Genomic DNA, 13,778 nt, shown 5'->3' with positions numbered 1-13,778 from the left:
TTTTCGCTTTTATCAATTTATTTTATTTTGAAAGTGGCGGGTGTCACATTTTGGTATCAGAGCTATTTACTTATCGTAACATTTTATTATGTAAATCGGGGTGTCACACTATTGTTCACTTCTTTACTTGCGTTCAGGCGGAAAGGGGGGGGGAGGTGAATTTTACGGAAGCTTAATTTTTTTATCCACATTATATAACTGTTTATTAAGTAAAACTATTAATTATAATTATTAAGCGTATGATAAATAACCAAAATTACCTAAAATTATGGAAAACATGACAAATAAGCAAAATAACCTAAAACTATGGAGTGCATGACAAATCAGCAAAATCACTTCATAAATAATAGTATAGATTCTGCTGAATAATTAATTGCATAAATTTAATTTAATTGCATCCTTTATATACTAAAACGCAAGTCGTCTGACCAATCGGAAATAGACATGTGGCAAAAAAAAAAATTTTAATTAATTTTTTATTTTCATCTCTTTTTCTGCAGTTAAAATATTCAAGAACCGACTTCCTTTTTTTCTCAGAATAAAATAATTTACGTAAGATGTTATCTAATTTGAAACATCCCACTTCCTAATTTTTACGTTAGATGTCATCTCAAAACATCCCACTTTCCACGATCCACCTTTTTCGTCAACAATCTTTTCTTTTCTCAGTTTCTATAAATTTGAATACGACAGACAACAGCGGAATTCCCAATCAATCGAAAATACAATTGGAAAGTTCGTACTCAATCTTCTTCAGTTTTTTTTTTCTCGTTTTTTTTCCTTCAGTTTCAATACCCTAATTCAAATTGGGGCCGTAAAGATATCATGAACTTGCCGAGTTTTATTTTCTGAGTAAACAGTTTCAGCAACCCATTCTCCCCAGTGATGTTGTCTTACTCCTTTGTACAATTTTGTTGGCTTCAGAGGGGCACCATATTGCTTCATCCAAAACCGGTTTAAGGATAAGAAGACCTTTGTACAATTTTGTTGGCTTCAGAGGGGCACCATATTGCTTCATCCAAAACCGGTTTAAGGATAAGAAGATTTGAGAAAGAGCAGATATGGTGTATCTGAATTGCTGGAGATTCATTCGTGCAAAGAGACATCATGATAAAATTCAGCTAAAAAAGAGAAGGGGGGAGTAAGATATGAAGCAGACGTGGTGGTACGATAGGAGCAATGGATTTTGATAAAAGGTAAAAAAGCTTCTATTAATTAACAACCAAAAGGATTAGATTACTGAATTGTTTTCCTACTATGCAAAATGCTTTACAGCAAAATGTGGATTGAAAACACCCTTGAAACACTACGGTGAGCACAATAATACATTTTCTACAATTTTAATGTTTCAGTTATTCAGTGAGACAATTTGTTTATTTACTATCGTAGGCTATGAACTTCAAGTGATGAAAATATGGTTATGTTTTTTTTTTTTTTTTGGTAAAATATAAGAAGCACAAGACATAAAGAAGTAAAAAAGAGAAGCTTCAAACAAGATTTGTATTCAAGAATTTTAGCAAAAAAAAAAAGATTTATATTCAAGAAGCTAATTAAGATCAATGTAATTTTTAAACTAATCTAAGTTAATTGCATATGTCATGGTTAATCAGTTTTAACTTTGTCACTGATTTGTTTCTTCTTAATAAATTAAAGTTATTTTATATATGTACGTAACCGAAAACTGTTTTTGTTTAAGTAAAATTACGCCCGTGCGTAGCACGGGATCTAATACTAGTACACAATAAAGAAAGAGTCACTAAATGGGCTTTTTATCATGTTGGCTCACTTTCTGGACTTCGTACGTTGCCAAACTGAGCCTGCCTCTTCCAGGAGGAATCCAAGGATAAGTTCCCCCCCCCCCCCCCACCCCACCCCCACGTCTTGTTTAATTATGTTCAATTTTTTCTTTCATACCCATAGTAAATCGCAGTGGAAACGCTGTATGTTGTCAAATCTTATTTGTACATATGTCACCACTATATTTAATTTCAACAAAAAATGATAACATGTCACATAAAAATAATGACATACTAATCATGACATGTACAATTTTTCTTATAAAACTTTTTTTTGCAAGTTTTCTTTTAATATGATAATAACTACTAACTCATATATTACCATTAATGTAATTTTATTATATAAATATTTATTTTGAGAAAACTGTATAAATATATTAATAATTAATCTCATATATCACTATTAAGTTTATATAAATATATATCACATAATAAAAAAATAAACTAAATATAATTTCAAATATATTTTACAGATAATATATGATCTAAAGTTTCAGATCCTTTATCCTGCATCCTTAGATTCATTTAGTTGTCAATGAACTGTTTTTCGAGGAGTTGATTCGTCTCTTGTTCTGCTCGAACATCTTCCACATCTTTTTAATCTTTTGCTCCAATCTTTGATTTTGCTTTTGTTTAACAACCAAATCATTGAGAAGTTTATTACTGGTCTCCTCATACTTAACATTCACTTCTGCAATCTTTTTGTTTGGTTTTACCTCTTGTGCAACATGGTCTATTTCAAAGATGTTTACTTGGGCCTTCAACATCGCATGGCACTTTGTCTGTTTGGGTAGCCAATTGTTATTTGCATAGCTTCCAGCGCCACTGAAAGATCCTCATCGTGATAGGAGTTGTTGAACTTGTGCCAACAACGTAGAGAAGTGTGACCAAACCTTCCACATATTTGACAAGATGGTCTGTCACCAGATGACACAAATGAAGCGGATGATCCAGAGGATGATAGTTGTTGATGGAACCCGTGGCGTCTTGTGGAGAAGGAACAACAGCCTTAGCTTCTACCAAACCTTTGATTAGATTGTTCCCTTTCACCAGTGTTCTAGTTGGCCTGATTGATACTTTTTTGTTCCACATTAAATTCAAGATGTGGAGTGACATTAGTCGAGAAATTGTACCTTTGAATCTGAGCATTGTGGCCGTGAAGACGAGGGATGAGATCTTCGAGGGTTGGGTTCAGGGGCGAAGCCAGACTTTATTTTTACTAGGTGCATATAATTAATTAATATAAGTTAAATAATTAATAATGATATAAGTTAAAACAGGGGCATGGAACTTGGGTTCTCAAGAATTTGTGGGTGCACCTTAACCAAATAAGCCAATTCGCCCTCAGTTTCCAATGTAAAAGTTTTAAAAATCTAAATAACTAGTGGGTGCACGTGCACCTATACTCTACAACCTAGCTTGGTCCCTGGTCAGGCTTGCTAAGAGATCTACAGCACTTTCAATACTGGTCAGACTTGTAGTCTTTTCTCAAACCTTGCAGAGCACTGAAAATCTTCATCATTTCAGAAACTGTACTACCAATAGAGGTTAACTGGTTACAGATGAGCTTGTCTTAGACTTCTCTTGTTTGGTGATGGTTTGGAGATTACGTTGACGCTCAAACAGCATGGAAGACGTAGGAAGGTTGTAGTATCTTGTGAGTGTAAGCCAGGTATCACGAGATGCTGAGCAGGAAACAACAAGACTTTGAATATCTTCGAAACATGACCCCATCAGCCATGGTTTGATGATTTGATCAGTCTGAAACCAGGCCTGGTGGTCTGGGTTCCAAACTGATGTAGCGGAAGCTTCTAGGGATAGAACTAGAGATCCGTTGATTTTGAGAATACCCGAAAAACTAGAATAATCACAGAGATCTTATTTAGTCTAAGAATGCGTAAGATCAATGTCTTCTTAAAATTCGTTGAGATCACCAATGATCTACCGAAAATAAGGAACAAAGAGAGAACTCTCAATTTTATTAATCAATCAATAAACTCATAAACTGAATACAAACTTAAGCCTAAACGACTATATATAAAAAAATCATAAAACCCTAAAAACATTAAAGATAATTATCTAAATAATTAATAAAACAAATAATAAGATATTTGAAAATATTCCAAATACTTATCTACATCGTTCTGTTGTCCATATAATCTTCAAAACGTGAATTGCTTTGCTCCAAATTTCGTGCTCCGCCGTTAGATCTCAATGTTCCATTGTTTATGGAACCCATGAAATCTTTCACGTATGCATGCATGGTCTTGAACTCTCTGAATACAAAATCCATTGGCTCCACAATCATCACGTCTTCACCATATGTATCATAAATCGGAGGACCACTAATATGTTTGTACTTCCCGTACAAATCCTCCGTCGAACTAAACGGATATTCATCAAAGTAATAATAACACCCAAGCGACATAGTTAAGAAAATAGAATCAAACTTCAATTAAGAAATCAAAGTGCTGGCTCTAATACCAACTGATGTAGCGGAAGCTTCTAGGGATAGAATTAGAGATCTGTTGATTCTGAAAATATCCAAAAAATTAGAATAATACAAAGATCTTATTTAGTCTAAGAATGCCTAAGATCAATGTCTTCTTAAATTCGTTGAGATCACCAATGATCTACGGAAAACAAGGAACAAAGAAAAAACTCTCAATTTTATTAATCAATCAATAAAATCATAAACTGAATACAAACTTAAGTCTAAACGACTATATATAAAAAACCATAAAACCCTAAAAACATTAAAGATAATTATCTAAATAATTAATAAAACAAATAATAAGATATTTGGAAGTATTCCAAATACTTATCTACATCATTAGAATTTGGAATATAAAATCATTAATATATTATTTAGTTTGTATTTATATAAAATGTATATATAGATAGATTATTAATTTATTATTTTCGTGGGACAATATATTTATATAGGACTTTATAAAAGATATTTATATTATTATTTTATCGATTTGTGTCATATTTTAAACCGGCCGAATTTCGGAATCGAGAAAATTTATTAATTTATAGTATTCGTTAATTTATCGAGTGTGAATTTATAGAATTTCTAATATAAAACTTGTATCTGCGACTAATTTTCAGTTTAGCTTAGGTATGATTGTGTTTTACATGCTAGCAGCTTAAAAAAAAAATTGTGCCTTATGTAGCATTCAGGGAGTAACTGCTTAAGGATTTTGCTTTTAGAGTGGTGACCGTTTCAATAGCTCTCCCTTTCTCTGATGATTTAAAACAAAAGAAAATTAATTAGAAAAAGTATATACGTCTTTGATGGTTTTTTCGTCAAACTATATGAGAGAAGACAAAAGAATACTTGCAAGTCAAAGAGAAAAATTGTTTCAAAGATATACGATTACCAATTCTTTTCTCGAAGTGCAAATGTAAGGAAATGAACGTTGAATTATTCCTTGAATACCAGCGTGAGAAGAACAAATATTCGGCAATATATATTAACAAACCATAGCGAAAACCATTATAAATAAAGACACCCACATGTATCTATTTCTTGCGAATCTAAAACTAGCTCTTTTTGCGATCTAGTACTATTTTTCAAAGGAACTAAAATAGAACAAATTCTTCATCTCTAAATCAGTCTTTCCATTGATCCAATTAATTTTGTTTGTTTCTCGTCGGTTCAAAATTGCTAGATGCAACGTTTGGTAGCATCTTGTTCAAAACTCGCAAACACAAGATACGTAAGAAACCCATCCCTACCTAACCCAAACCTGTGTGATGTTTTCATCAGTCATCGCAGGATCGACACCAAGAAGACAATTTCAGGTCTATTACATGATCATTTCACTAGACTACATTTAAATTCTTTTCTGGATAGCAAGAGTTTAAAGCCTGGGGATAGACTTCTCTTTGAGGTCAATGCAGCGATAAGAGAATGCAGTGTTGGTATCGCGGTTTTCTCTCCTCGTTACTGCGACTCTTACTTCTGTCTCCATGAACTCATGAGGCTCATGGAGAACAAGAAGAGAATCATCCCAATCTTTTGCAATGTCAAGCCATCGGAACTCTGCGTTAAGAATGACCGCACACGTCCGGCTGCCGAGATCCGGAGGCTTCAATTGGCTCTCGAGGAAGCAAAATACACCGTAGGACTCACGTTTGACACATCTAATGGGTATGTTCTTGGGTTCCCCCAGTCAAACATATTCATTTATGATTTATTATCAAATATATGCAATGCGTACTTTCATTGTTTTCTAACGAATCTTAAAATACTATTTGATAACCTTGAAAGATTAAACATAAAACTTTAAATTATAAGACAACTTATTTTTTCATATATATAAACTCAAGACATGTGTTGAGCTTAGGCTATCATGACATAGCAACAATATTAATACAACCCAATTAGACTACATGTTTATTACTATACCATTAATTTTTTTAACCTGATTTAAAAATTAGCTTATTTAAACGTCTAATACTGTTGTGCAGAGACTGGTCAGAGTTCTTGACTATGGCATCGGATGCAGTCATCGATAATTTGTTAGATGTTGAACAGGGGAGACTAAGGAGCATCAACCCCCACGTACAAGAACATATCTGCGTAGGTCAATCAATACAACAATCAATAATAAAGCGTGTCTTATCTTCCTTTTATTAACTTAATTTAATTTAATTTGATAGCTAGTTAGTTCTTTTATGGATTTTTCTAAGAATGTAAATATCATGCAAAATGAAAATGTTTAGATAAATAAGTTATCTGGAAAGGTATCAACTTGGCGAAAAAGATTAAAAAAACAAGGAGAAACAATTAAGATTTGCAGATTTTTTTTGTAAAAAATGTTAAGCATTATTACCAGAATTTCAGTTTGAGACAGAGATTACACAGTTCATAGGTAGCGGAATAACAGAAATTAAACTAAGCAAAAGAACCTAATAACGATTATAGAACAAGCGAAAGAACTAGAGAAAGGGATTAGAACCAGACAGCACCAAAGCGATGATGGACCAGAAGAGAAGGCATGAACGGAGTGAGCTAACAGTTACCGCGAGCTACCGGAGGAAAATGAGCCCTCAAACCTTGAAACACACGGTTCCTACAACTTCTGATTCACCCACAACCCACTACCTTCACAAAGAATCACATCTCGAACCTGCTTGTACACCCAAGAGGAACCACACCGGCAACACGAGGAGAGATCTACAACCGACGATGCCCTCGTTCGGAGAGAGAAGACTGAAGATTGCTGCCTCCAACCTTCCTACCCGGGACCGTTACACCCATTTAACCGAGTGCTCATATAGAACAGCCATATAGGAAGAGCGCACCCCCTCCGGAGAAGCGCCTACAAGTAGACAAGAAAGTCGAAAGCACCAGTGAAGCTTATCCTTCACCACAAAACCAGAGCACTTCCAGCTTAGACCAAACCGCACTAAGGTTTCACAGGAGAAAGAGACAGCGATACGGAGAGCCACACTGCCGAGCACACACAAAAATTTGAGCAGCAGCCAACCACCAGAACACGCCAAGACGCACCCGCAGTTGACTAACCTAGACGCGCCGCCACCGAAGACCGCAGAGAGACAGATCCACTCACCGGTACACTTCACGCGCCACCACCAGATATCACCGGCAGAACACAAAGATGGATGAGATACCTTAGATCCACGGACCCAGGCCCCTAAACTGCTGAGAAAACCGACTCCAACCAGCCACACTGAGAGGATGACGAAACCGAGACAGGTTACTCGGATCCTCACGCGCCACTACCTCGAGGAAACCCCCCCAAGGAAGAAGAAAATCCTCCGGACAGAGATCTCGGAGTAAGAACCAGAGATAGACCCAGCGAGTGGAGAGCCGCCCTCAAGCTCCACCGACACCACCAAGTACCCCCAGATCTACACAGAGACCACTAGATCTGAACCAGAGATCCTTGGAAGAGGACCACCTCCGCCGAGAGAAAGAAAGCAGAGACCACAAAGATACAAAGGAGAAGCATGGAAGAGACAGAGGGGCTCCGGCTACCGCCTAAGAGGTGCAGCGGCGCTAGAGAATCGAGACTATGGAGGAGAAAACCCTAGAGGCGCTGGAGAGAAAAGAGGAGAAGAGAGAGAGAACGTTTAAGATTTGCAGATGATCAAAAGAAAGTTAAAAAAGTCAATGTAGCATGAGACCACCAGAGCAGAACTAACAAGCTGGTTTGGGAAAAACCCTAATCTCTCTTCTTTCTTGCGTCCGCCGGAAATCAATTGTTTTTCTTCTCCATTCTTTTCATGTTTTATGTTCTTATTTGTTATCCTCTCGTATTCTTTATCTGTGTTTTGTGGTCGTGGTGATCTATTTTGGTCATTCTTGGGTTAGATCTTGTAGCTGACAAGCAGATTCGATGATTTTCGACGAGTACTACGTCGGTGTGGCACTTTGTGTTTGTTTACTCGGTTTTTCTATATGGATTTTGACCAGACTTTTTAAGAGTTTCTGGTTCCTGGTGGAGTGACGGTCTTCTCGTTAAGTTCCAGATCCTTCTGGAGTGATGGATTTGGTGTTTTATTGGTTTGATTAACCTCCTCGACGTTTCGATAGCATGTTGTTTTCTCTCTTTGTTAATAAGTTATTGGCCACTGTTAGGCTATCATAGGTCAGAATTGGTGGGAATTATCTTATAGAAACAGATTCCTAAAATTTGAATTCTTCTCAAGCCGCTATTGTGGATAAAAAAAAAGAAGAGCTAGTTTCAAGGATCTGAGCTTATGTTTTTACAATTTGGCATCTAATTTTGGATCTTCCATATCGATGGCAAACATGTGACATAACCGTATCATCTTTATGGACCCCTTCTCTTGCTCATGATTCTATCTTGTATCCATTGCACTACTCTCACTTGCAAAATAGAGTGGAAGCGGTAAGAGATCAGAGATCAGAGATCATAGTCCTCTGGCTCGTCATGTTCCCTTTGGCTGCAACAACTACTCGGTTAGGAGGGTGGTCAGTAAAGCTTATACCTTGAAAATTAGTACAAAAACCAGTCTGTTGGTTGGTGCTATCTCAATCTTTGGCGGGTTTTATCTATGCTCTTTTGAACTCTTTATATCACATATTGGTGATTCTTTTTAGTTTATTTACTTTTTTTTTTAAAGCCGACTGTTTGAATTTTTCCTTCTTAGCTTGAAACTAAACGGTGTTAAAAAAAACCTAAGACCATCAAAGCGCTTTCTTACCTTTCTTCCTGTGATGGCGTTTCAAACCTCACGGTCAATAAGTTTGACGATGGTACTAAGAGGAAGAGAGATGTCATTGTGGAGATAGTTGTCCCTCTGTTTCCAGATGTGAAAAACCGTCACCTGAACTGCCAGCATTTTGGGTTTTGACTGATCATTTTTCAATTTTTTTTTTACAAAAGTTAATTTAGTTGTATTGATTCTTATCTCTCAAAGGGGACTTATTTTGTAACCAAATTAAATGATGATGCAAAATATAACGGATTAAATCAATGCAAGTTGATTATGATATATTCATCCCTAACACGTTATTTTCTGTTATTTCCTCTTTTAGTTTTGTAAATAAAAATTTTGTGCTTTTAATAGATGTTATACAAAAGATTCCAAATTATCTATGTATGTAATAACTTAACTCGTTTTTTAGAACGCTTTGGATTATATATTATTTTGGTTTAGATCTCGTGCCCAATTATAATTAACTCCAAAAGGTTAAGGTACATAGAACTCTTTTGGACTAGTGTAAACTACCGAGTTATTGTAGTTGATCACCGAACTATTCGACGGAAAGAACGAGTCAACAGAGAGGATGATGTCGGCTGATAAATAGAGGAAGAAGAGAATTGGACTTGAGGACTAATCGTATTTGTAAAATAATAATTGAAAAACTGCATTATGTTATGAAATAACTTATAATTTATAGTATCGTGAAATTTAAATAAGAGTAGAATTTAATACCCGTAGGAAGCAAATAACACTAGTATAAGGGAGAGAGTTTATTATAAGAAGGAAGAAGAAAATGTAATGATTCTTTGATGAATTACTCTTGTTCTTGTTTATGGTGTACAAAAGAGTGAGATGAGTGATGGTATTTATAGTGAACAACAATACATAAAATAACAAAGATATTGCTTAATTTGGTAAATGAGTGGGTGATCATAGTGTTTGATGAGTAGATGATCATAGTGCTTGAGTTGGTAAAGGAGTGGATGATCATAGTGCTTGAGTTTGGTAAAGAAGTGGATGATCATTTCAATGCTTAATTTATAACACTCCCCCTTGATCATCCATCTTGTATTACGTGGTGCCTCGTTAAAAACCTAGTCATGGAAAACCCAATGGGAAAAACCGTAGTAAAAGTAAAAAGAGTACAACTACATAAGCTCCCCCTCGAATGAGTAGTCATAGAACCTTTAGAACAATGATAGATTTTCATCTCTCAAATTGTAACATTCTCTTTGGTTGTCTATCTTTTGTATGTTCTTTGTTGCCTCGTTAAAACCTTGTCATGGAAAAACCCAATGGGAAAAAAAAACCATGATAAGGAAAAAGAGTACAACCACACTTACTATCATATTTCTTTCTCTGGAAATAATATCTTCAGGATATGCATTCCAATCAACTCTCTTCAGAGAATTAAGCTTAAGAGAATAAACTCTATTCATTTCTATTATGATATCTAGGGCCTTTAGACTTCTTGTCCATAATTCTCTTTTGACTTAGACAATAGTTTATTGGTCTATTTGGATTTCAAACCAAATTTCTTACATATAATTGTATAGAAATTCGTCTCGTACATACGAATTATTCATTTGTAACTATAGAAGTTACTATTATGATTTTCTTTCTTTTCATATGAAATTACATCTTTCAGTAATGAAAAAGATTAATAATTTTCTTAAATAACACTCTTACGTATGGTATTTCAGGACCAAACATATACGAGCGTCTTAAATAAAATACTTTAAGGATCTTTATGATAACATCTTAGTTTTAGATCTCCAGTTTAGAATACATAAAACAATATAGTATTGTCAAGAGTTTTCTTCCAAAATATAATTTTTCTATAACTCTTCAGGAGTTTTGATTATATTCAAATCATGATTCTATTGATTTATAATCTCTTGATAAATACAAATGGATACATTTGTTAACCTTATAATATTTCATATATTCCATAAAATAGTTTGTTTCAATTCGATCGAATATGCAGAGTTCCCGGGAACATGATTTTGATATCATCAATCCTTCATGGATTATACTTTCAGGGATTAACATTTTTCAAGTGGATTGTTTCATTCAAGTTCTTCCTTTATTACCAGACTATAAGGAACTTGAAACTAGTTGCATCTACCACATGAAATTATGTCTCTTCACAATTAATTTCATATTGATCCTTCTTTGTGTGCAACGGTTCATTTACATCTCACTTGTTTTACACCTTTTAGTGTATGGACTACTGGTCCAAATACTTCTCTATTTCACAAGAAGTTTATATCTTTGTCTATTGCATCTTTCTGATTTGGCCAATCATTTCTTTGTGTACACTTTTCAATAGACTTTCTTTCATGATCCTCTTTCTCATTTATTATATCAACTGCTACTTTGCATGTATAATATCATCGACGTCAATTTTCTTATCGGTTCCATTTTGTTTCATACATGACATAACTTATTGAGATCTCTTCATTTGTCTCAGGTACCTGAATTTTCGTCAGTCATGTTTAATTTCTCTTCTGGAGATCATACAAAACTATATTGCCTCGTTTTGACCATTATCAATATATGCTCCTTTTTCATTTACGAGGATTTATCTTTGGAACCAATCTGTCTACCACGCTGCAGGCGTGACTAGCAGTTTGATATTGTTCTTGTAGAACATTTATTCTTATTGGAGCATTTACAGCTGGTATATGTGACTTGATCACTATATTTATATGGGTCGTGTCTGGCAACTGCTTTAGTAAGTTTTGAAATGAATTATCTTTTGGACTTCTATTTCACATTGTGTTTAGCCCGAGGATCAATGATAATTCATTTCAACTTATTTTCTTTTCCAGCTGTTTATTTTCTCTCCCTTATGTTGGAAGTACTAACTCACTTTTAGAATTCATGTATAGCCTTACTTATATTTTTCGGGGATGGCTCTGGATTCTTAAGTGTCAATAGAGATTTATATCCAACATATATTTCCAACCTCATTTGAAAACACATCTTCATTTGAAGCTCTGTGGCGGAGCAACATCCAACATTCTTAGATGAAAATGATTGGTTTCTGATTCTATACCAATGATGGGGAGAACTAGTGAATATTTATTGGCTTGATGCGAACCATTGTTGCTCAAAATGTTTAGCACTTATCTCAGTGAATGTGCTATAGTCGTTAAAGACTTTAAGAAGTGAATTCACCAATATTATAAAAATGCATAGTGGGTGATCAGTCCACTAACATCTTCGTTATTTATGCCAATATCTTATTTTGGCTGGTGAAAACCATATTACCCTTTTATCTTATGGGTAAGCAACATATGTCAAATCATTCGGAAGAATCTTCTGGTTCTTATATGACTATGCATATGACCTTTAAGTATATATTCGCATTATTAATGAACCAAAATGGTCTAACTGATTCATGCCAAATGTAAACTTCTAGTTTACTATACATTTATCTTCATTATACTAATCTTTATGTAGTACAATATATAAGAGGCTGTAGATATTTTCTCTAAAATACTTATACTGCTTTGAGAATTATTTTTGATTGAAATGTATATATCATTTCGTTTGCTTATTGTCTCAACATAAGTGTCTCAAAATCTTACGGATTTACTTTGAGAAAAATTCATCAATCTTAGTTTTAGTGTAAACATAATCTTCTGGATGTTTGACTTATCATAAAAAGTGAGATTCTTTAACTCTTCCCCTCGAGATGATAATACTACAGGTTTATCAATCTCGAATGTATCTCATTTTCTTAATCAACACTATATCCTACATGGGTTATGTATTTTTCGTAGATCCTTTTAACTTTTGATACTTATAAAAATACAATACCTTAAGAACTTTAAATTGCATTCTTAAAAACTTTAAATTGAATTTTTATGTGCAGTAATACTATGTACACTTCTGGAGCATCATATAGATCCTCCTTTTAAGCATTCTATAAGTTTTTACTGCCTTGTATTGTACACACAATAAATTTTCTTTCATCTTCAGATGAATTCATAATATCTTTTCTTTATTACCATGTTTATTTTCTCAACTTTAAGTGAGAGTATGAGTTCTATAAAGAAACTCTTTGGACCTTGACCTCATTTATGCTCACGTCTAAAACAACTATTTATGAGTTTTTTTTTTTAAATATCTTATTCTCTCCAGGAGAATGAATCATAATCAACTAGACGTGATTTATCAATAGATATTTTTCAATATATATGCATCATAAAAAAATTTCTTGAAGAAATTTTACTTTTAAACTTAACATCCAACATAGTTGGCTTTATTTACAGACTTCAGGTCTTGTAATCTTTAAATGCAAAATACAAAATGAGCTTTAGGTAATCACTTCAGGTGATAATACCTTTTTATATATATTATCTTCCAAAACTTATGGATCTTTTAGAGTCAAGCTTTAAACTTAAAATCCACAATATAAATGGTAATAAAATCAAAATATTTCAAATATATATAAATATGTATTAACAAAGGTGTCTTATTATATCAGAAAATAAATAAAACTTTCATAGTAATTATTATATAGACTATATTATTACTCTCATGCTATTTAACAAAGTTTAACCTATCAATCAATTTAATGAACAAATTTATATCACTGCCAACTTCATGTAAATTGATTTATCTAATCAAGTTTGTTAAACTTGTATATAAAGCATAAAAATACTTATCTTATAAACAGAAGTATATCGGCGATGAAAGTTTCAGCTGTTCACGTTTCTGAATTGGCTGATAACTTGTACATATCTTTCCGAGAGAATACAC

General features: G+C 33.9%; 1 protein-coding gene across 1 annotated transcript; it reads left to right on the top strand.

The window, feature by feature from the left end:
• Positions 1-1,955: 1,955 nt before the first annotated feature.
• On the top strand, positions 1,956-8,934 carry LOC106384621 (TIR-only protein-like). Its single transcript, XM_013824559.3, has 2 exons — positions 1,956-5,955; positions 6,276-8,934. Exons 1-2 carry the CDS (start codon positions 5,474-5,476, stop codon positions 6,442-6,444), a joined length of 651 nt encoding a protein of 216 aa, XP_013680013.2. The 5' UTR covers positions 1,956-5,473; the 3' UTR covers positions 6,445-8,934.
• The last annotated feature ends 4,844 nt before the right edge of the window (positions 8,935-13,778 follow it).

This window comes from Brassica napus, chromosome C1, assembly GCF_020379485.1.
Source record: "Brassica napus cultivar Da-Ae chromosome C1, Da-Ae, whole genome shotgun sequence".
Lineage (NCBI taxonomy): Eukaryota > Viridiplantae > Streptophyta > Magnoliopsida > Brassicales > Brassicaceae > Brassica > Brassica napus.
The sequence above is the reverse complement of the archived record's forward strand: the minus strand, read 5'-3'. Positions and strand labels throughout refer to the sequence as shown.